The following is a 25,387-nucleotide window of genomic DNA, read 5'->3' as shown; positions in this document are numbered from 1 at the left end:
ACATTCTGCAAGGCAAACCTACTCCAGCTCCTTCAAGTTGGATGGGTTCCGCTGGTGTACAGCAATCTTTAAGTCATACCACAGATTCTCAATTGGATTGAGGTCTGGGCTTTGACTAGGCCATTCAAAGACACTTAGATTTTCCCCTTAAACCACTCAAGTGTTGCTTTAGCAGAAAGGTGAACCTCCATCCCAGTCTCAAGTCTCTGGAAGACTAACAGGTTTCCCTCAAGAATTTCCCTGTATTTAGCGCCAGTTTCCCAGTCCCTGCCGATGGAAAAACATCCTCACAGCATGATGCTGCCACCATCATGCTTCACTGTGGGGATGGTATTTACAGGGTGATGAGAGGTTTTGAGTTTGCGCCAGACATAGTGTTTTCCTTGATGGAAAAAAACTACATTTTAGTTTCATCTGACCAGAGTACCTTCTTCCATGTGTTTGGGGAGTCTCCCACTTGCCTTTTGGCAAACACTAAACGTGTTTGCTTATTTTTTTCTTTAAGCAATTGCTTTTTTCTGGCCACTCTTCCATAAAACCCAGCTCTGTGGAGTGTACGGCTTAAAGTGGTCCTGTCGACAGATATTCCAATCTCCACTGTGGAGCTTTGCAGCTCCTTCAGGGTTATCTTTGGCCTCTTTGTTGTTTGTTTAGACAGCATTTAACTCCTTTTATGAAGTGACAGCTGCATTCAGGTAGATAATGTTGGCATAATCTAGGATAGGTACAGTGCCTTGCAAAATGCCCAGGTATTTGTAAAAAGGGATATGCTCAATTTGGGCTCCATTCAAGGTGCATATTTTTCTCGTTGTGGGCTCTAGAAAACAAAATACAGTAGTTTGTTTTTCTCTGATTCAATACTAATTTAAGGTCAACAAGTGCTTTTTCTATGACATTAAAAGCAGTCAGATAAAGCCTGGTTCACAGAGGAGACAATATAGTACATAACAGCATAATCTGCATAAAGGTGAAATATTGTGCAATATTGTTGATGTACATATCAAAAAGTACTCGGCCCAGAATGGAACGTTGTAAAACACCTTTTGTTCTGTGAAGGAAACTTAACCTGTCAGCAGATGTACATTGTGATCTATCAGCAGTTCTGAAACGAATTGCAAGCGGCGTGATCTAAACCAATAGAAAATAACCTCTGTATTAACAGTGTATGATCAACAGTATCAAAGGCCTTGGAGAAATCTATAAAGAGGGCAGAACAATGTTATTTCTTATCCATAGCATTTACTATTTAATTTATTATTTAATTTACTAGTGATGCAGCAGAGATGGTGCTATATCCTGGTCTAAAACCAGACTGATGAGCATTCAGAATACAGTTTGAAGATAAGAAAGATCGTAGCTGAGAATTGATCAAGGATTCTAATATTTTTGCAAGAAGTTAATTAAGCCAAAACTAACGTGACCTTCGGAGCAACAAGGGTAAATGAAGAAACTTCTTCAGTTTAGAAGGACCACCATGTGACTGACATAGCCAATGTTATTTTCTAAATTAGCCAAATGGATTCCTAACAACAAAAGAGCCAGGTTTTCGGGTGGGATAGGGATGCTTGTGAGGAAGAAGAGCAATTACAACGTATAATTCTATCTCAAGGTGACCCTCTTGTAGTCCCGTTCAGAGATTAGGTTTGACCTTGAGCGCATTCACCAAATCAACACACGCTGGTGGAGTTCCTGCCTAACTACATTGCAGTCGCATGTCAGATCTTACAACGACTGGATAAATATTTAAGGCCAGGCACCATATGAGCATATACAGTATGCACATACAGGGAGCAAAAAAATGGGACAGTGACACGTTTTGTTGTTTTGGCTCTGTACTCCAGCACTTTGGATTTGAAATAATACAATGATTATGAGGTTAAAGTTCAGTCTGTCAGCTTTCATTTTAAGGTATTTTCATCCATATCGAGTGAACTGTTTAGAAATGACTTTTTGTACATAGCCCCCTCCCCATTTTAGTGGACCAAAAGTATTGGGACAAATCTGTATTAAAGTAGTCAAAAGTTTAGTATTCGGTACCATATACCTAGCACACAATCATTACATCCAGCTTGTGACTCTACAAACTTGTTGGATGCATTTGCTGTTTGTTTTGGTTGTGTTTAAGATTCTTTTGTGGCCCATATAAATTCATTCTAAATACTGTATTGTGTCATTTTGGAGTCACTTTTATTATAAATGAGAATAGAATATGTCTCTAAACACTTCTACATTACTGTGGATGCTGCCATGATTATGGGTAGTCCTGAATGACTTATGAATAATGATGAGTGAGAAAGTCAGATACACAAATATCATACCCCCAATGATATTTGTGATTTTTTTTCTATCTCTAAAATACTAAAGACATTTTAGGATCATTTTTCCAAGAACATTTTATAACAAATGAACAATTTTGAGTAAGTCTGGAGAATATACAGTAGTATCAAAGGATAACCACACACTTTGGTGAATGTAGATGCTTCTGAAGCTGAGGAAAATGAGTTTCCATGTGGGAAAAGACAGACTTTTGTGTAATGGCAATTAAATACTAAAGAATTTACAGTGTTTTCAGAAATAATTCACACCCCTTGACTTTTTCCACATTTTGTTGTGTTACAGCCTGAATTTAAAATGTAAACCTTTCAATTTTTTGGTCCCTGGTCTACATACCACACCTCATAATGTCAATGTGAAATAGTTTTTTAAATTATTTTTTACAAATTAATAAAAAATGAATAGCTAACATGTCAATAAGTATTCAACCCCTTTGTTATGGCAAGCCTAAATAAGTCCAAGAGTAACAATATGGTTACCAAGTCAAATAATAAGTTACATGGAGTCACTCTGTCTGCAATAATAGTATTTTCATACTTTTTGAATGACTACCTCATCTCTGTACCCCACACATACAATTATCTTTAAGGTCCCTCAGTCGAGCAGTGAATTTCAAACACAGATTCAACCAAAGACCAGTGAGGTTTTCCAATGCCTTGCAAAGAAAGGCACCTGTTGGTAGATGGGTAAAAATGCAAAAGCAGACATTGAATATCCCTTTGAGCATGGTGAAGTTATTAATTACACTTTGGATGGTGTATCAATACACCCAATCACCACAAAGATACAGGCGTCCTTCCTAAGTCAGTTGTCGGAGAGGAAGGAAATCACTCAGGGAGTTGAATGGCTGTGAGAGGAGAAAACTGAGGATGGATCAACAACATTGTAGCGATGGAGTAGACATACTTGGTATTCACATCTCAAAAAATATAAATGAACTTAACACCATTCATTTCAAATAGAAAGTTAGCAAAAATAGATAAGATTCTTCAGCCATTGAGGTAAATACTTGTCTATTTATGGAAAAATCCCATTGATTAATAGCTCTTTGGTCCTATCCCAGTTTACTTACTTACTAATGGCACTGCCTACTCCAGATGACTCGTTTTTTTTAATCATATGAGCAAAAAATATTTTATTTTATTTTATTTGGAATGCTAAGCCAGACAAAATTAAACGTGCCTATTTATATAATCAATATGAGTTTGGCTGGCTAAAAGTATTAAATATTAAAGCTTTAAACCTCTCACTAAATGCATCACTCATATATAAATTATACTTAAACCAAAAATGGTTCTCCAGTAGATTATTAAGATGATTATTTTGTTCAAAAATTGCCTTTTTTCCTTTATACAGATTGCAACTTCTCATTTCCGACTAATTGAAAATGAAATTGTCACGATCGTCGTATGAGTGAGACCAAGGCGCAGCGTGGTATACGTACATTCTCTTTATTAAAAGAATGAACACCGAACAAACCAACAAAAATAACAAACGGACCGTGAAGCTATACAATATAGTGCTGACAGTCAACTACACATAGTCAAGATCCCACACCAGAAAGTGTGAAAAAGGGCTACCTAAATATGATCCCCAATCAGAGACAACGATAAACAGCTGTCTCTGATTGGGAACCATATCAGGCCAACATAGATATACAAAAAACCCTAGACTTACAAAAACCCCTAGACATACAAAAAACCCTAGAAATGCAAAATACTAGAGTACCCACCCTAGTCACACCCTGACCCAACCAAAATATAAACAAAAAACAGAGATATCTAAGGTCAGGGCATGACAGAAATTTTGTTTAAAGTATCGCCCTTAAAAAAGCCATACAAAGCTGGTTACAATTTCAGTTTTATCCTCCAGAAGAGATAGAACAAATATTACAACAAGTTATGGTTAAATTGAAATATACTGATTAATAAAAAAACATTATTTATGGAACAAATGTTTAAAAATAGTATTATATTTGTTAATGATCAGTCAGGATGTGGCCCAGAAGTTAATTGACAGCATGCCAGGGCGGATTGCAGAGGTCTTGAAAAAGAAGGGTCAACACTGCAAATATTGACTCTTTGCATCAACTTCATGTAATTGTCAATAAAAGCCTTTGACACTTATCAAATGATTATAATTATACGTCAGTATTCCATAGTAACATTTGACAAAAATATCTAAAGACACTGAAGCAGCAAACTTTGTGGAAATGAATATTTGTGTCGTTCTCAAACGTTTGGCCACGACTGTATATGTAACTGTTACGATTAACTAGGAGTGGTGGGTGGAATCAGGCGCAGAGAGCAGGGTTCAGTAGATTGTCAAATTTATTCTCTGGCGCATCAAAACGGTCACGCCAACACACAGGGCGCATACAATTTACCAGCCCAAACAACAGGACCAAAATAGTCCGGAGAATACATACACGAAAAAACCACCATACAACAGAGTAACAAAAAACAAGCCCGCACAAATACCCAGTGGGCCTAGTGCCCTTAAATAGCCTACAAACAAACACTAACTCAAAACAGGTGTACCCAATGACCCAATAAACAGAAACAAACGGAAAGGGAATCGATGGCAGCTAATAGGCCGGCGACGACGACCGCCGAGCACCGCCCGAACAGGAAGAGGCACCATCTTCGGCGAGATTCGTACAGTAACAAACAAGTGAAGATATTTGGACAAATGAAGATATTTGTCCTCCGAAGACATTGTAGTTACTCCACAATACTAACCTAAATGACAGAGTGAAAAAAAGACTGTACAGAATAAAAATATTCCAAAACATGCATTGTGTTTGCAAAAAGGTACTAAAGGAATACTGCTAAAAATGTGGCAAAGCAATTAACGCTTTGTCCTGAATACAAAGTGTTATGTTTGAGGTAAATCCAAAACAACACATTCATCCCGTTTCTTTTCATCCTGAAAAACTACCCAGTATTTGCAGATGTAAAGCATACCCATACCTTCATACAGCCACCATCATGCTTGAAAATAAGGAGCTAGTTACTCAGTGATGTGTTTTGTTGGATTTGCCCCAAACATAAGGCTTTTCATTTAGGCCAAAAGGTGTATTCACTACAATGTTGTTCATCCATCCTCAGTTTTCTCCCGTCACAGCCATTAACCTCTGCAGTTGCATTGAAGTCACCAATGGCCTAAGGGTAAAACCCCTGAGCAGTTTCATTCCTGTCCTGCAGCTCAGTTGAGAAGGACGACCATCTTTGATGTGTCTGGGTGATTTAATGCATAATCCACAGCACAATTATTAATTTGACCATGCTTAAAGATATATTTAATGTCTGATTTGTTGTAGTTATACATCTACCCATCACTGGCCTTTATGAGGCTTTTGAAAATGCTCCCTAGTTGTGAAGTTTTATTTGTGCTTGAAGTTCAATACTTGACTGAGTGACATTGCAGATGTGTGTATGGGGAACAGTGGAAGGGTTAGTCATTCCAAAATCACGTCAACCCCTATTCTTTCACAAAGAGTGAGTCCGTGTAACTTATTATGTGATTTTTTAATACAGATTTTACTCCTGAACTTATTTAGGTTTGCCTAAATAAGTGGGCTAAATACTTATGCAACATCTAGATTTTAGTAATGAATTTTTGTATTTATCTTAAAAAATGTGTTTTTCTTTCACTTTTACATTTAGAGTATTTTGTGTAGATTGTTGACAAAAGAATTACAATTGAATACATTTTAATCCCACTTTGTAACACAATCAAATTTTATTCAAGGGATCTGAATCGTTTTTCTAGGTACTGTACATTTAAATGAAGTTTGAAATGTTAATGTTTACCTTTTGAAAGTACTAATATTAAAGAGCCAAAATACACAAAAACATCAAAATGTATAAGAACATCCAAAAATGTAATTGTGACAGAGCGTGGGGGAGAGGCAAATGCCACGGACCAAAGCTAAGTGGGTCTTAGGCAGAGGCTCCTCAGAGGAGGAAGGGGAGGACCATCCTCCTCAGTGATTATCAGAAAAATGTAATTGGTAAAGCATTTAAAAAGCTATCCTTTTCAGATAAAACTACTAAATATAATCACGTTAACAAATAATTTATTAAAACATACCATTTTGCAACGGCACTCTGTAGGGTAGCACCATGGTGTAGCCGGAGGACAGCTAGCTTCCGTCCTCCTTTGTGTACATTGACTGCAATACAAAACCTTGGAGGCTCATGGTTCTCACCCTCTTGCATAGACTTACACAGTAATTATGACAACTTCTTGAGGACGTCCTTCCAACCTATCAGAGCTCTTGCAGCATGAACTGACATGTCCAACCCAATCAAAGGATCAGAGAAGTAATCTAGTACAGAAAGCACAAGATGTAGCTAACTAGCACTGCAGAGCATAAAATGTGGTGAATAGTTGACTCAAGGAGAGAGAAAGAAAATTAATTAATTTCTTCCAAAATGAAGGAGAAGCAAGAGAGAAATAGAGAGAAAGAGATTTAGTCATTTTTTAACACTTTCAGCTTCACTTACTTAGATAGCAAATGCAGCTAGCTAGTTTAGCCTACTCAAACACTCTGCTCAAAGATAGAGATGCTATGTTAGCTAGCTGGCTATGACTATCCAAGATCACCTCAATTGTTTTGCACCTATGTTGTAAACATTCATTCATAGGCTAGGTTGTAACAACCTCATGATGTGTATAGGGAAACTTCAAGTATCATGCAGTAGCCTAAACCTATCGCTGTTAAATTTAACTGGGTGAATGGAAAATGAATGACATTCATCCAATATGCTGTAATAGAAATAAGGCCATGCTGTCAGAAGGTGGGTTTAGCTGGTGCATGAAGTCAGGCGCAGGAGAGCAGAATGAGTGAGCAACGTACTTTACTCAAAATAAAGGCACAAGGTAAACAATACACTTGACTGTCACGTTCTGACCATCGTTCGTGTGTGTTTTCCTTGTTTTAGTGTTGGTCAGGACTTGAGCTGGATGGGCATTCTATGTTGTGTGTCTGGTTTGTCTATTTCTATCTTTGGCCTGATATGGTTCTCAATCAGAGGCAGGTGTTAGTCATTGTCTCTGATTGGGAACCATATTTAGGTAGCCTGTTTTGTGTTGGGTTTTGTGGGTGATTGTTCTTGTCTCTGTGTTTGGTGTACCAGATAGGGCTGTTTCGGTTTTTTCACATTTCTTGTTTTGTAGATTGTTCATCTTTATTAAAGATGTTTACAAGTAACCACGCTGCGTTTTGGTCCGCCTCTCTTTCCCCAGAAGAAAACCGTTACATTGACCAACAATAAACGGTAATAAATTATGCACGGGTGAAAACAGCATCCGTCGAAAACCAGCCATAACGTTTCAAATGAGCATAGATACAATCACGCACAAAAACCTTGGGGAAATAGAGGGTTAAATACATGAACATGTAATTAGGGAATGAAACCCGATGTGTAGTAAACAAAGACAAAAAAATGGTAAATGAAAGGTGTATCAGCGATGGCTAGAAGAGAGGTGATGTCGACCGCCGAACGCCGCCCGAACAAGGAGAGGGACCGACTTCGGCGGTAGTCGTGACACATGCTCATGAAAAAAATATTGTCCTCCCTCATCTTAAACCGCACTGACCAACACTGGTCTCAGGGTACAGAGGCTCAGTGAGGCAGAGTAAACGGTTCAAACTCAGATGTAATTTCATTATTGACCAACATAAATGGTTACAAATTAGAAACTTAACCTTTGTTATTTTAAGTTATACTTTATCTTAAACTGAGAGCCTTTCAGACCCCAACCTGTCCTCTCCCTTGAATGGGAGCAGCAGCAGCCTAATCAACTCTTTGGGCTGACTGTCCTGCCAATCAAATCAAATTGTATTGGTCACATACAAGTGTTTAGCAGATGTTATGGCGAGTGTAGCGAAATGCTTGTGCTTCTAGTTCAGACAGTGCAGCAATATCTAACAAGTAATATGTAACAATTTCACAACAAATAACTAATACACACAAATCTAAGTAAAGGATGGGAATAAGAATATATAAATACATGGATGAGCAATTTAGAGCGGCATAGGCTAAGAAGCAATAGATATTCTAGAAAATAATAAAGTATATACGTACATATGAGATGAGTAATGCAAGATATGTAAACATTATTAAAGTGACTAAAGTGGCCAATGATTTCAAGTCTGTAAGTAGGCAGCAGCCTCTCTATGCTAGTGATGGCTGTTTAACAGTCTGATGGCCTTGAGATAGAAGCTGTTTTTCAGTCTCTCGGTCACAGCTTTGATCCACCTGTACTGACCTCGCCTTCTGGGTGATAGCGGGGTGAAAAGACCAGTGGCTAGGGTAGTTGTTGTCCTTGATTATCTTTTTGGCCTTCCTGTGACATCGGGTAATGTAGGTGACCTGGAGGGCAGGTAGTTTGCTCCCGGTGATGCGTTGTGCAGACCCTCTGAAGAGCCCTGTCGTTATGGGTGGTGCAGTTGCTGTACCAGGCGGTGATACATCTTTAGAGGTTTGTGAGGGTTTTAGGTGACAAGCCAAATACTTCAGCCTCCTGAGGTTGAGGAGATGCTTGATGATTGAGTTGGAGGCATGCATGGCCACGCAGTCATGGATGAACAGGGAGTACAGGAGGGGCTGAGCACACACCCTTGTGGGGCCCCAGTGTTGAGGATCAGCAGAGTGGAGATGTTGTTTCCTACTTTCACCACCTGGGGGCGGCCAATCAGGAAGTCCAGGACACAATTTCACAGGGCGGGGTTCAGACCCAGGGCCTCAAGCTTAAAGATGAGCTTGGAGGGTACTATGGTGTTGAATGCTGAGCTATAGTCAATGAACAGCATTCTTAAATAGGTACTCCTCTTGTCCAGATGGGATAGGGCAGTTTGCAGTGTGGTGGCAATTGCATCGTCTGTGGACCTATTGGGGCGGTAAGCAAATTGAAGTGGGTCTAGGGTAGGTTGGAGGTGATATGATCCTTGACTAGTCTCTCAAAGCACTTCATGATGACAGAAGTGAGTGCTACGGGACGATAGTCATTTAGATCAGTTACCTTTGCATTTTTGTGTACAGGAACAATTGTGGCCATCTTGAAGCATGTGGGGAAAGAAGACTGGGATAGGGAGATATTGAATATGTCAGTAAACGCACCAGCCAGCTGGTCTGCGCATGCTCTGAGGACGCGGTTAGGGAAGCCTTCTGGGCCGGCAGCATTGAGAGGGTTAACACATTTAAATTTCTTACTCACGTCGGCCAGAGAAGGAGAGCCCACAGTCCTTGGTAGCTGGCCGTGTTGGTGGCAGTGTGTTATCCTCAAAGCGGGCAATGAACGCGTTTAGCCTGTCTGGAAGCAAGAAGTCGGTGTCTGCGGCGTGGCTGGTTTTCATTTTGTAGTCCGTAGTCACACACTTGATTGACTACCCTCAGCTTGGCTCCATTAGCCTCCCAACAGAAAAGGTGCCCGGAGAGGTGCTGGAAGGGCGCGGCAGGAGGGCTTGCCTCCTCCAGCGCCACAGTCATTTCCGGCTGTTGTGCCTGGCCTTAACATATCAGCTAACTACATCATATCAAATCAAATGTCATATGTGCCGAATACAACAGGTGTAGAACTTACAATGAAATGCTTACTTACACGCCCTTAAACAACAATGCAGTTTTAGGAAAAACACCTAAAAAGAGAAGAAATAAAAGTAACAAATAATTAAAGAGCAACAGTAAAATAACAATAGCGAGGCTATATACAGGGTGTACCGGTACAGAGTCAATGTGCGGGGGCACCAGTTAGTCGAGGTAATTGAGGTAATATGTACATGTAGGTAGAGTTATTATAGTGACTATACATAGATAATAACAGAGAGTAGCATCAGCGTAAGGGGGCAGTGCAAATAGTTTGGGTAGCCATTTGATTAGATGTTCAGGAGTCTTATGTTTTGGGGGTAGAAGCTGTTTAGAAGCCTCTTCGACCTAGACTTGGCGCTCCTGTACCGCCTGCCGTGCGGTAGCAGAGAGAACAGTCTATGACTAGGGTGGCTGGAGTCATTGACATTTTTTAGGGCCTTCCTCTGACACCGCCTGGTATATAGTATAAAAAGGTTGGCTGGTCTTTTTTACCAAGCTCTACTACACAAACTTCCGACTTACCTAAAGTCCCTGTTATATTAAAAAACCTCAGACAACAAACCCGTTCATAAGGTTAGTTAACTCTTGAGGTTCCTCGGTTTTCCACCAAATCCACTTTTAGTTTTAAAGCACGTCATTGCTGGAGCCAACTACAAAATTCATTACAATTGAATGTTCTGGTGCCGTTCTGGACATTTTTTATATTGATTGGGGACCTTCTTACTGAGCTATGCAATTATTTTTGAGAAATATCTGTGTTGTGCTGTATTTTATTTTTTTATATTGTATTACATTGTTTTGTTTGTCTGATGAAGTTGTATATGCAGGGCTCCCTTGTGAAAGAGACAAACATCTAACCCTATTACAGGGGCTGAGTAACTGGCTTACTAATGCTCTTCCATGCCATCCCTAGGAGGGGCGAAGATCTTTGTGGGCTATACTCGGCCTTGTCTCAGGATGGTAAGATGGTGGATGAAGATATCCCTCTAATGGTGTGGGGGCTGTGCTTTGGCAAAGTGGGGGTTATATCCTGCCTGTTTTGCCCTGTCCGAGGGTATCGTCGGACGGGCCACAGTGTCTCCCGACCCCTCCTGTCTCAGCCTCCAGTATTTATGCTGCAGTAGTTTGGGGGCTAGCGTCAGTCTGTTATATCTGGAGAATTTCTCCTGTCCTATTCGGTGTCCTGTGTGAATTTAATTTTTTAATGAAATGAGAATGTTCATTATAGAAACACAAAAAGTCCCTCCCTCCCTCCCAGTGTATGCTGAGGGTTTTTTGGAGTTTGAGTGTTTGGTGTGGAGGGCTCTGTCCTAACTCTAGCTCTGTCCTAACAATACTGTGTCTTTATTCTGTCCTTGGCCTTTTATTTCAATTGTATTTTCTATGGTGGAGGGTTAATGCACTGGTTCTAGTCATGCTATGGATAGTGGTATAGCGGAGGCTGGGCCTAGTCATGTTATGGAGGGTGGTGTAGATGAGGCTGGGTCTTGTCAGGTTAGGCTGGTGGCTGAGGAGAGTATAGTGGGGAAGTGTAAGAGACTAGGGGGGGGTGTCAAGTGGAAAAGGAAAAAGGGAGAGAAGAAAGGAGGTTGGAGGGGAGAGGCTGGTGTGGTCAAAGGCACCATGGAACCTTTGCTTGGTGCTGGGGGGGAGGCCCTGACCAGAGAGGAAGTGCAGGTGGTCAGGATGGGAGATTGAGATGAGGAGGAAAGTGAGTCTGAGGAAAAGTATGATGAGGTTTTTTGTTCAGACTCCTCTTCAATGGGTCCGGAGCTGGCAGCCAGTCAAGCAGAGGGGTCAAATTACACGTTGAGGGAACTGACAAGGTTCCTGAATGAGACCAAGGGGAAAAAAGTTTGTAAGATCATTACAACATGCTATGAAAAATGAGGGGCATGGTGTCCTCTCACCCAGGAAATTGTTTAGTTTGAGGAAGTGGGTCACAACAGTGCGTAAGGGTCTACCTTCAGACACTGTTTAGATGTGTAGTTTCTTTCTGGCACTGGGGCTTTTTGAGCTTTGCTATTGCTCTTTCTTTGCTGGCTTTTCTCCCACTTCTTATGGAGACTCTTCAGATAGGACTGCTCAGAATAAATGGTGCCAGATATGTGGGAAAGAGGAGTGTGTTGGGTGAATATGTAAAACAAAAAAGTACAGGTGTTGCTTCTGCAGGAGACGCATAGTGATGTGGTGAATGAAGTTGATTGGGGGCTCTCGTGGAAAGGGGCAAGTGTGTTGAGCCATGGGACAAATTTTAGTGCAGGGGTGGCAGTAGGCTGCTTGTTTTAAAAGCAGAAATTAACAACACGGGTTATGTCTTTATAAATGTGTATGCGCCTAACACAGGGAGAGAGAGGGGGGTTATATTTGGGTGTCTTAGACAGGAACTCTCACATGTAGCACCTGAGGAGATGCTGGTGGTCGGTGGGGACTGGAACTGTACAATGGATTTGACGAAAGACAGAAATGGGGAAGAGCCTCATTCAGTGTCAGTGGGTGTGTTAAGGGACATCATTAATCAGTTTGACCTAGTGGATGTTTGGAAAACTAAACACCCCAACACGAGACAGTATACATGGGTGAAGGTTTTTGAGGCTAGGGTGAGTGCAGCCTGACATGATCGTTTTTACATGTCCAGGAATCGGAGCAATAGGCTGTTGGGTGCTACCATTAACCCGGTGGGGTTTTCAGATCACCACATAACCATGGCTCAGCTGGCGATTTCACCAGGGCCCCGGTAGGCATCCTATTGGAAGTTTAATGTAAAGCTCTTACAAGATGCCACTTTTTGCTCAGGTTTCCAGACCTTTTGGGAAAGGTGGGGGCAGAAAAGTGAGGAGTATGAGTCTCTGAGCCAATGGTGGGATGTGGGAAAAGTCCAAATTTGGCTTTTCTGTCAACAGTCATCCTCAGAGGCTAGGAGAGTATTGAGGGAACTAGAGCATTGTATTAGTGAGATGAAGGTAGAGATGGTGGGGCAAGGCAATGTAGGCCTCCAGGCTAATTTAGCTAAATTACATAGGGACCTGGGTAGTTTTTACCAGGTTAAAGCAAAGGGAGCACTTGTAAGAGCTACGTTCTCCATGCTCAAGGAGGTGGATGCTCCCAGCTCCTCCTCCTTTGGTTTGAAAATACAGAGCTGTGAAGCCAAGTGTATGCATTGTCTATCTGGGCAGTTATATACACTAGCCATTGAGCCTTTTTTGGGACTGCTATGCAGGAGACTGCAGGGAGTGCAGGGAGTGTGCTGGACAGGCATAGCAGTGTCAGTGTCATATGCAGATGACGTTTCTGTGATGGTCAGGGATGGTCAGGGTATGCAGGCATGAGAAACCAGTCTGAAGGTGTACGAGGGAACTTCATCAGCTAAGAGTAACGCTCTGTTATGTGTGGCATGGGGGGATAGGGCCCCTCCTCTGCTTCCAGGGGGTTTGCAGTGGGCTTGTGAAGGGCTTAAAGTGTTGGGGGTGTACCTGGGTTCGGAGAGGTGGGTCAGGTAGAACTGGGAGGGGCTGTCACAGGCATTGGTGTCAAGACTGGCTAGGTGGAGGTGGCTCCTGTCCCAAGTGTCATGTAGAGGGAGGGTGCTAATAATCATCAGCACCCTCCCTCTACAATCAACCTCTACAAACCTCTATAATCATCCACAAAGGAGGACAAGGCCTGTTGGAACTGGAGAGCAGGATGGCTTCTTTCCGGCTAAAGGCAGTGCAGAGACTGCTGTACCATACTGATGTCGGCTGGAGGGAACCTGCATGTGCAATGCTGAGGAGATCTGGCGGATTAGGGTTGGACCGGCAGCTGTACCTCATGAAGCTGGAGAGGCTGAGTACAGCAGGTCTCTCAGATTTTTACTCTGCAGTGCTGAGGGCCTGGCAACTGCTAAGGCCCACATGAAAAGGGGGTGTGGAGCCTGGGCTGTGGGTGTGGGAGGAGCCTTTTTCCCACAACCCAGTCATACCTATGAGATCATTTCAGTCAGCCACCCTGCAGAGGCAACTGATGGCAGCGGGTTTAGAAAGGCTGAGTGACCTGCGACTGCTGGGAGAGGAGGGGTGGAAAACCCCGGAAGTCATGGCACAACAAACAGGAATAACATCTCTTAGGCTGCTGGAGAGATTCCTGGACTATCCTAATAGTAATTTACAAAATAGCCTCCAACACTCTACTCAGCAAATTGGATGCAGTCCATCACAGTGCCATCAGTTTTGTCAGCAAAGCCCCATACACTACCCACCACTGCGACCTGTATTCTCTCGTTGGCTGGCCCTCGCTTCATATCCGTCGCCAAACCACTGGCTCCAGGTCATCTATAACTGGTTGCTAGGTAAAGCCCTGCCTTATCTCAGCTCACTGGTCACCATAGCAGCACCCACCACACTCTCCAGCAGGTATATTTCGCTGGTCACCCCCAAAGCCAATTCCTCCTTCGGTCGCCTTTCCTTCCAGTTCTCTGCTGCCAATGACTGGAACGAACTGCAAAAATCACTGAAGCTGGAGACTCATATCTCCCTCCCTCACTAGCTTTAAGCACCAGCTGTCAGAGCAGCTCACAGATCACTGCACCTGTACATAGCCAATCTGTAAATAGCCCATCCAACTACCTCATCACCATATTGTTATTTATTTTGCTCCTTTGCACCCCAGTATCGCTACTTGCACACTCATCTTCTGCACACCTATCACCCCAGTGTTTAATTTGCCATACTGCTTTGCTTTATCTTGGCCAGGTCACAGTTGCAAATGACAACTTGTTCTCAACTAGCCTACCTGGTTAAATAAAGGTAAAAAAAATGTTTTAAAAAAGCCTGGTTCCTCTCTAGGTTTCTTCCTAGGTTCTTGCCTTTTTAGGGAGTTTTTCCTAGCCACTAAAGTTAGGGAACGTTGTAAAATAATTAGTATTCAACTTTATATTTATAGTTTTTATAAATAGATCAGATTTAGCATTAGAAGAAAGGATAATTATTGAAATAATACATCTTCAAATAAATGGAACTGGAACACAAAAGTACTAAAAGTCCCAAATTAGGTAGGAATTAACATGGTAGAGATCAAAACACACCAAACAGAGGACATAGAAGGCACAGTGTGTGGGTATGTGCGAGTGTATTGTGATGGAAAATGGGGTGTCTGTTTCTGTGTTTGGAAAAGTGTGGAGTTAAGTGAGTGAAAAATAAAAATGGTTGTAAATGCCAGAGCCTATGTGTATCTGCGAGCAGAAGTTGTGACAGAGATATTTAAATTTTGTGCAGATATGGGATATAGTTTATTTATTTATTGTCCTATCATGATGGAACAGTTCCCAACCCTATACCCTAGACACCCACCTGAGCGACCTACACACCAAGGAGAACTGTAAGTAGCCTATACTGGGCTCCTGAGTGGTGCAGCGGTCTAAGGCACTGCATCTCACTGCTAGAGGAGTCACTACAGACCCTGGTTTGATTCCAGGCTGTATCACAACCGGCCATGATTGGGATTCCTATAGAGCAGTGCACAATTGGCCCAGCGTCACCTTGGTTTGGCCGGGGTAGGCCGTCATTGTAAATAAGAATTTGTTCTGAACTGACTTGCCTACTTAAATAAAGATTAAATAAATAAAAACTCAAATATACAGCAAAGACAGAAAGAGAAATGCGGTCACAGACCCACTAATGCAGCACTGCCCCTCAAGATTCTGAGCCTGTCTGGCAGGGTTGGTCTAACAATAGCAAAGCCCTCGGGTGGGTGAGCAAAATAATGCAAGGAATTTCTCAAAGCTGCGAATGAAAACCTTGATGACCTTATACCTAGTCGGTGGGAATTCACCCACCCAGGAAGTGACAGTGCTGGCAAACACTAGCTGCAGTAAGTAACCCATTGGAAGGTGGTCACACTCGGACAATCAGAGAGGGGGCAAATCATTATGGCCCTGGTGTCACAAAATAATCAATAGGGCTGACTGCACAGAGATGCTTGGGAAAATGGTCACAATGGGGGACCAATGTGTCTGTGTGTTTCAGGGTAAGGGGGTGTATCTGAGCTCCATCAGCTAGGACTTGACATTGGTTAATCAAATCTCCCCATTCCTTCTCAATTTTACATGGCTTCTCAAACAGCTACAGTCTTCTTTTGAATTGGGCTCGTGGATGGAACAACTGTTGAACATCTGAGCTTATGGTTGTTTGTGGGGGAATGGTGGGGAATGTGTGTGTGTGTGTGTATGTATCCCACATCTGTTGCTGTGGGGAAATGAGGTTTGGGACAATACAGGATAAATCACAATAATTATTTGCCAAAATAATGATTGCTTGCCAAACACAATTTAAAAATAATTACTGACTGCTTAAAGGTAACAATCCTTTGTATGAACTGCCTACATTATTACACATATTATTAATTAATTGTGGAAAGAATTTAAGATATGCAATATTTGTTTTACCAAAAATGAGAGTGATGGAGTGCTGCATCAGATGACCTGGCCTCCAAAATCAAATGTTACATTTTTTTTTATAATCTTTGTAAATTATATCAGAAATAGGACTGGTGGAGTTATGTCACATATGCAGCAAACACAAATATATGGACATTTCTACCCAAAATTACAACCAACTAATTGCACCATAACTGCAAAAATGGAAGAAGCAAGTGGAAGGGGGAGAAAGCAAGGAACTTGTCTGTTGGCCCTGCGTTAAAGACCAACATTGGTTAAAGAAGATTGTGAAGAATAAAAACATATACAAGTGTCATTTAAGGACCAAAAAATTGACAGCTGTGCCATACAGATTACAAACTAGTTGGGAAGAATTTTTTTTCGATGTACCGATCCCATGGTACGTGGTTTATGAACTGACGCACATAACAACACCGGATTCAAAACAGAGTCTTTCATTTTAAATTATACACAATTCTTGCAACCAATAGAATGTTATATATGTCGGGGATACTACCCTCCCAGCTCTGCAGATTTTGCTGCAAAGAGACACTGTCCATATGTAGCTTGTTTTTGGTCGCAGGTTCAGGAATGGCTGAAGAATTGCAACATTTACATGGGGCTAACACCACTTCTGGGTGATTTGAAAAGTCATAGTCAATCAATCAATTACAGGTCGACCGATTAATCGGAATGGCCGATTAATTAGGGCCATTTCAAGTTTTCATAACAATCTGTAATCTGCATTTTTGGACACCGATTATGGCCGATTACATTGCACTCCACGAGGAGACTGCGTGGAAGGCTGACTACCTGTTACGGGAGTGCAGCAAGGAGCCAAGGTAAGTTGCTATCTAGAATTAAACTTATCTTATAAAAAACAATCAATCTTAACATGATAATACTAGTTTATCTAGCTTGTCCTGCGTTGCATATAATCAATACAGTGCCTGTTAATTTATCATCAAATCACAGCCTACTTTGCCAAACGGGTGATGATTTAACAAGTGCAATCGCGAAAAAAGCACTGTTGTTGCACCAATGTGTATCTAACCATAAACATCAATGCCTTTCTTAAAATCAAGACAGAAGTATATATTTTAAAACCTGCATATTTAGTTAATATTGTCTGCTAACATGAATTTATTTTAACTTGGGAAATTGTATCACTTCTCTTGCGTTCTGTGCAAGCAGAGTCAGGGAATATGCAGCAGTTTGGGCATCCTGGCTCGTTGCGAACTGTGTGAAGACCATTTCTTCCTAACAAAGACCATAATTAATTAGCTAGTATTGTACATAATTATGACATAACATTGAAGGTTGTGCAATGTAACAGCAATATTTACACTTAGGGATGCCATCCTTTTGATAAAATACGGAACGGTTCCGTATTTCACTGAAAGAATAAACATTTTGTTTTCGAAATGATAGTTTCTGGATTTGACCATATTAATGACCTAAGGCTCGTATTTCTGCGTGTTATTATATTATAATTAAGTATATGATTTGATATTTGATAGAGCAGTCTGACTGAGCGGTGGTAGACAGCAGCAGGCTCATCAGCATTCATTCAAACAGCACTTTCCTGCATTTACCAGCAGCTCTTCGCTGTGCTTCAAGCATTGCGCTGTTAATGACTTCAAGCCTATCAAATCCCGAGATTAGGCTGGCAATACTATAGTGCCTATAAGAACATCCAATAGTCAAAGCTATATGAAGTACAAATGGTATAGAGAGAAATAGTCCTATAATTCCTATAATAACTACAACCTAAAACTTCTTACCTGGGAATATTGAAGACTCCTGTTAAAAGGAACCACCAGCTTTCATATGTTCTCATGTTCTGAGCAAAGAACTTAAACGTAAGCTTTTTTACAAATATTGGCAAATATTGCACATTTACTTTCTTATCCAACACTTTGTTTTTGTTGGATGGGGAGCGTCACTGCACAGCTATTTTCAGGTCTCTCCAGAGATGTTAGTTCGGGTTCATGTCCGGGCTCTGGCTGGGCCACTCAAGGACATTCAGAGACTTGTCCTGAAGCCACTCCTGCGTTGTCTTGGCTGTGTACTTAGGGTCGTTGTCCTGTAAGAAGGTGAACCTTAGCCCCAGTCTGAGGTCCTGAGCGCTCTGGAGCAGGTTTACATCAAGCATCTCTCTGTACTTGGGCTCCCGAGTGGTGCAGTGGTCGAAGAGGCGTTTATCAGACACACTACAGTACCATTGCTGTTGCTCTACCCAACTCTGTCTCTGTCTCTCCCTTGCTCTCTCACTTTCTCCCAGGCTCTCTCTCTCTCTCTGTCTCTTTCTCTCTCTCCCAGAATATCCTCATTTTTAAGACCTGGATCGAATCCAGGCTGCATCACATCCGGCCGTGATTGAGAGTCCCATAAAGCGGTGCACAATTGGCCCAGCGTCGTCTGGGTTTGGCCGGAGTAGGCCATCATTGTAAATAATAATTTGTTCTTAACTGACTTGCCTAGTTAAATAAATGTTAAATAAATTTAAAAAACTTTGCTCTGCTCATCTTTCCCTCAATCCTGACTAGTCTCCCAGTCCCTGCAGCTGAAAAATATCCTCACAGCATGATACTTCCTCCACCATGCCTCAGCATAGGGATGGTGCCAGGTTTCCTCCACATGTAACACTTGGCATTCAGGGCAACGCGGAGTGTCTGGATACAGCCAATAGCCGTGGTGTACTGGCCATATACCACAAACCCCTGAGGTGCCTTATTGTTATTATGAACTTTATTTGTCACATGCGCTGAATACAACAAGTGTAGACCATACCGTGAAATGCTTACTTACAAGCCCTTAAAACCAACATTGCATTTAATTTTATTCACCAAATAAACTAAAGTAAAAAATAATAAACAGTAACACAACATAACTATAACGAAGCCATATACAGGGGGTACTGATCCCGAGTCAGTGTGCAGGGATACATGTTATAGGTAATTTATACATGTAGGTAGGGGTGAAGTGACTATGCATAGATAATAAACAGTGAGTAGCAGCAGCGTACAAAACAAATGGAGATGGGGGGGGGGGTCAATGTAATAGTCAGTTGGCCATTTGATGAATTGTTCAGCAGTCTTATGGCTTGGGGGTAGAAGCTGTTAAGGAGCCTTTTGGTACTAGACTTGGCGCTTCGGTACCTCTTACCGTGCAGTAGCAGAAAAAACAGTCTATGACTTGTGTGACTGGAGTCTCTGACCATTTTATGGGATTTCCTCTGCCACCACCTTTTATATAGGTCCTGGATTGCAGGAAGCTTGGCCCCAGTGATGTACTGCGCCGTACGCATTACCATCTGTAGCACCTTACGGTAAGATGCGGTAAACTTCAGCCATCCTCTTCAGCGCCATTTTAAAAATAAATGTTTTGTCATACCCGTGATATACCACAGCTGTCAGCCAATCAGCATTCAAGCCTCGAAGTTCATAATTACAAATGAATTGTAGACTGCAAATTGATTGCAAAAAGCCCAAACAGATATAATGTCTGACTAAAACATAATAATTTCAAACCTCTCTATTATGGTGTGGGAATACTTTGGGAAAACATTTTTTTCAATGAAAATCACTTGGAGCTCATTTCCTGGTGTTTTATGTCCAACAATGAAATATATGTATATATATATATATATATATATATATATATATATATATATATATATATATATTTATATATATATATTTAAATCTGACAACTTGGGGGGGTGGTGTGTGTGCTCACGCATGTGCACATGCAATGTGCATGTGCATATGTATGTAGATGTGTAGATGTGACACAAATACAGAACCCTACAGTCTACAGCTTGCCTCTCTTACCCCATACTGTCTGCAGCCTGTCACCAGAGCAACAATAGGTGTTTACAAATATTTACCTTGATGAGCTCACAGAGCTTATCAGTGGTGTCACTTCTCGGGGAAACTTGTGACACTCGCTGAATGCTCAAAGGGGATGTGGCAATGGGAGACAGCAGCTGGAAATATCACAGCCTCTCAACATGCCCCTGTGTGAGTGTGTGTGTGTGAGTGTGTGTGTGTGAGTGAAAGGTAAAGGGGGATACTTAGTGAGTTGTAACTCTGAATGCCTTCAACTGAAATGTGTCTCCCGCATTTAACCAGACCCCTCTGAATCAGAGAGGTGTGGGGGGCTGCCTTAATCGACATCCACATCTTCGGCGCCCAGTGAACAGTGGGTTAACTGCCTTGTGTGTGTTTGTGTGTGTGGTGGAAGCTGTGGTGCTTGTGTGTATACATATGTGTGCGTGTGTGCGTGACCTACTGCATGTGCACAAGTGCATTAGTGTACGTGTGTAGGTGTTTGTGCATCCACCTGTGAGTTTCTACAGTGTTAGTTCACAGCAGTATCAGGGGTTTCACCTCTGGTAACATCCTGCCAGCAAAGACGCCATTTTAGGCTAAAGGTGACATGAGTGATGCCAGTCATATAAGGTTCAAGCTGGTTCAAGCTGATGCTTCCATTACCTGACTTTCAGTCTGTATTACTGCTTGTACTTATAGGTAGTATGGAGTGTACTTGTAGCACTAATGGAGATGGCTAGATTGTATGTTAACCAATAGGTGTGTGTGCATGCATACGCATACATGTGTTTACGCCTGTGTGTGTATTTTACCTGTTGCAGTCGACATGCAGCAATAGGTGTGTAGCGCTGATGGAAAGGGCTATCTTGTGCCACTGGCCATCGGCTAGTCGGTAGGGGAAGGACTCTGAGCGAGGCTTGCCTTTGTAGCGGTAGTGGTAGCGGATCTCCTCCCTCAGCCCACTGCTCTCCAGCTCAAAGTAACTGCAACGGAAGAGAGGGGGAAGGTTACAGGCAGAGTTCAGAGATCACTGAAGCGCTTACAGCCCCTGAGAAATATGGAGAATGATTTAGCTTGGGGTCATGAGGTTATGCAATGAGGGAATGTGGTGTGTTAATATTCAACATGCATACCCTACCCGTCAAAAGTTTTAAAACACCTTCTCATTAAAGGGTTTTTCTTTATTGTGTACGTTGACTATGAAATGACTATGAAATAACATATATGGAATCATGTAGTAACCAAAAATGCCTTAAACAAATCGAAATATATTTTATATATGAGATTCTTCAAATAGCCACCCTTTGCCTTGATGACAGCTTTGCACACTCTTGGCATTCTCTCAACCAGCTTCATGAGGTAGTCACCTGGAATGCATTCAAGTACCTTCTTAAAAGTTCATTTATGGATTTTCTTTCCTTCTTAATGTGTTTCAGCCAATTAGTTTGGTTGTGACAAGGTAGGGGGGGGGGGGGGGGGTATACAGAAGGTAACCCTATTTGGTATAAGACCAAGTCCATATTATGGCAAGAACAGCTCAAATAAGCAAAGATAAATGACAGTACATCATTACTTCAAGACATGAAGGTCAGTCAATATGGAACATTTCAAGAACTTTGGAAGTTTCTGCAAGTGCAGTCGCAAAAACCATCAAGCGCTATTATGAAACTGGCACTCACGAGGACCGCCACAGGAAAGGAAGACCCAGAGTTACCTCTGCTGCAGAGTTCATAAGAGTTACCAGCCTCAGAAATTGCAGTCCAAATAAATGCTTCACAGAGTTCAAGTAACACATCTCAACATCAACTGTTCAGAGGAGAATGTGTGACATCAGCCCATCATGGTTGAATATCTGCAAAGAAACCACTAATAGAAGGACACCAATAATAAGAAGAGACTTGCTTGGGCCAAGAAACACAAGCAATGGACATTAGACTGGTGGAAATCTGTCCTTTGGTCTGGAATCCAAATGGGAGATTATTGGTTCCAACCGCCGGACTGGTGGAAATCTGTCCTTTGGTCTGGAATCCAAATGGGAGATTATTGGTTCCAACCGCCGCGTCTTTGTGAGACGCGGTGTGGGTGAACAGATGATCTCCGCATGTGTATTTCCCACCATAAAGGATGGAGGAGGTGGTGTTGTGGTTAGGGTGTGCTTTTCTGGTGACACCGTCTAATTTATTTAGAATTCAAGGCACACTTAACCAGCATGGCCACCAAAGCATTCTGCAGCGATAAGCGATCCCATCTGGTTTGAGCTAAGTGGGACTTTCATTTGTTTTTAAACAGGACAATGACCCAACACACCTCCAGGCTGTGTAAATGCTATTTTACCAAGAAGGAGAGTGATGGAGTGCTGCATCAGATGACCTGGCCTCCACAATCCCAAAGGCAAAGGGTAGCTATTTCAAGAATCTCAAATATAAAATATATTTTGAATTGTTGAACACTTTTTTGGTTACTACATGATTCCATATGTTATTTCATAGTTTTAATGTCTTCACTATTATTCTACAATGTATAATATAGTCAAAATAAAGAAAATACTTGAATGAGTAGATGTTCTAGATGTTCTTTTGACCTGTAGTGTACATTCAACTGTATGCAATATTTTTGTGAAGGCAATAGGGTAATGGGCAACTTGGAGCTGTTTTAAAACAAGTGAAAAAAGTATTTAATACAAACATCAAGAGGAAAACAAGCCAGATAATAACGCGTATGGCAAAATAATAATCTAAAAAGACATTCAAGGTTCGGCTGACAGGAGAAGAGGAAAGTAGAGAAAAAAAACAGGAGAGAAGAGAACAAAAGAGAACAGAACCAAAGAAAACAAATGGTCTGAAGAGAACTGACAAGAAGAGTCTGCTGTCTGTCTGAAGAACAAGAACATTTGAAGAAAAACATTTAAAAGGACAGCAGGAGTGGTGCAAAGGCAAAGCAGAAGAGAGAGTCAGCACCCAGAGGAGAATGAGAGGAAGAGTGTGGGAGTGTGTCTCTAAAGCCGTCTGTCTCTAAACCTGTCCAGCATTGCACACACAGGGAGGAGCGGCAGCATAAACCTTCAATGGGGCGTAATGACCCAGGCCCAAACATCTCCTTACCCCCTGCACTCCGGCTCTGATCAGCCGCGCTAAATTAAGAGCCAGGAGGCCACAGCCAGCACCCAGGGAACCGTAGCCAGCCAGCCGTGACATTTCTGTTTCCTCAAAAACTTCAGCACACTGGCCCCTTGAAACAACCACCATTTTCCCGTTTCTAATCTCCAGAGTCCACCACACACGCAAATGCACATATGTACACAGACACGCACACATACACACACAGGGTTCCAACTCGCACACACACATCAGCCCAGCCAGGCCCCATCCATATTTATGCCCAGTGAGGATACAACCAACTCGCTACGTAGAATGCCAAGTGAGGCTCCATTCTGGGGAGCTGGATTTATCCCTCTCCCAATTCTCAGTTTGCCGAAAAACTGAGAGCAGCTCGTGATAGCTATCCCAAACAGTACTGGCATGCGACACACAGAATAATAATGTATATGGCCGTGGATTCAATGGGCTGTTGATCAAACGAAGGGAGATTAACTCAAATATGACGTGAATGAATTAAGTTGTAAACCCTCAGAGCGTGTGTCTGCATCCTAAATGGAACCCTATTCCCTATAACACACTACTTTTGACCAGGGCCCACAGGAAGTGCACTAAATAGGAAAGAGGGTGCCATTTGGGACGTAAACCGTGTGACTGAACACTTCCGAAGTCATGTGATGATCCTGTTCCCACTTTAATGTTCAGGAGCTGTTCCAGAGAAACAGACAGACCTCAACGTTTAAGAGCCACCATTAAATCAACACATGTACTCTGTACCCAGGCAACTGCCACCTCTAAGAGATCACCAACCTCATTGCTGGGCAATACAACAACCATTCACATGCATTCAAATCTGCCTGCATTTTCATTCGTGGCAGGCATCTATTCATGAAGGGATTAATCAGGACCAGAACCTGCCTAATCCAGGTTCATTCATTCACAAGGCCAGCGGGCAACATTTGGCATGTGATGTCTTAATTATGCCTAGTAAAAGGGGTGGCAGGTGGTCTAGAGGTTAGAGCATTGTGCCAGTAACCGAAAGGTTGCTGGATTGAATCCCCAAACTGACAAGGTAAAAATCTGTCATCCTGCCCCTGAGCGAGACAGTTAACCCACTGTTCCCGGGGTGCCGAAGACGTGGATGCTGATTATGGCAGCCCTCCGCACCTCTCTTATTCAGATGGGTTGGGTTAAATGTGGAAGACACATTTCAGTTGAATGCATTCAGTTGTACCACTGACTAGGTATCCTTCATTCCCTAAAGTGGTTTTCTGTCTGACAAGATGTCATACAACCAGATTACAACCAACTGGTCCATTACATTACAACCAGGTATAGATGCATTTTTTGCTATCAAGACATCTTGGGAAAGATATCATCTTTTGGTTATCTGGTTGCAACACAGACATTAGCAAAACTTCCGCAGCTTTGCACACTCTTGGCATTCTCTCAACCAGCATCATGAGGTAGTTACCAGAAATGCATTTCAATTAACAGGTGTGCCTTGTTAAAAGTTAATTTGTGGAATTTCTTTCCTTCTTAATGCATTTGACCCTTTCAGTTGTGTTGTGACAAGGTAGGGGTGGCATACAGAAGATAGCCCAATTTGGTAAAACAAAGGTCAGTCAATCCAGAAAATGTCAAGAACTTTTAAAGTTTCTTCAAGTGCAGTGGCAAAAACCATCAAGTGCTATGACGAAACTGTCTTTCATGTGGACCGGCACAGGAAAGGAAGACCCAGAGTTCCTCTGCTGCAGAGGATAAGTTAGTTAGAGTTAACTGCACCTCTGTTTGCAGCCCAAATAAATGCTTCACAGAGTTCAAGTAACAGACACATCTCAACATTAACTGTTCAGAGGAGACTGCGTGAATCAGGCCTTCATGGTCAAATTTCTGCAAAGAACCCACCACTAAAGGACACCAATAAGAAGAAGAGACTTGCTTGGACCAAGAAACACGACCAACGGATATTAGACCAGTGGAAATCTGTCCTTTGGTCTGATGAGTCCGAATTTGAGATTTTTGGTTCCAACTGCCATGTCATTGTGAGAAGCAGAGTAGGTGAACGGATGATCTCTGCATGAGGTAATCCCACCGTGAAGCATGGAGGAG

The 25,387-nt window shown here is 42.0% G+C and overlaps 1 protein-coding gene across 1 annotated transcript in view; it reads right to left on the bottom strand.

Moving 5' to 3' along the window:
• Nucleotides 1–25,387, bottom strand: part of LOC115112510 (protein kinase C-binding protein NELL1-like) — a 420,040-nt gene that overhangs the window by 352,023 nt on the left and 42,630 nt on the right. The window contains exon 4 of the mRNA XM_065011794.1: nt 20,993–21,163. Within this exon, the coding sequence (XP_064867866.1) occupies nt 20,993–21,163 (171 nt within the window). The remainder of the gene's footprint in view (nt 1–20,992; nt 21,164–25,387) is intronic.

Source organism: Oncorhynchus nerka, linkage group LG27, assembly GCF_034236695.1.
Source record: "Oncorhynchus nerka isolate Pitt River linkage group LG27, Oner_Uvic_2.0, whole genome shotgun sequence".
Lineage (NCBI taxonomy): Eukaryota > Metazoa > Chordata > Actinopteri > Salmoniformes > Salmonidae > Oncorhynchus > Oncorhynchus nerka.
This window is presented reverse-complemented; position numbering and strand designations above follow the sequence as displayed.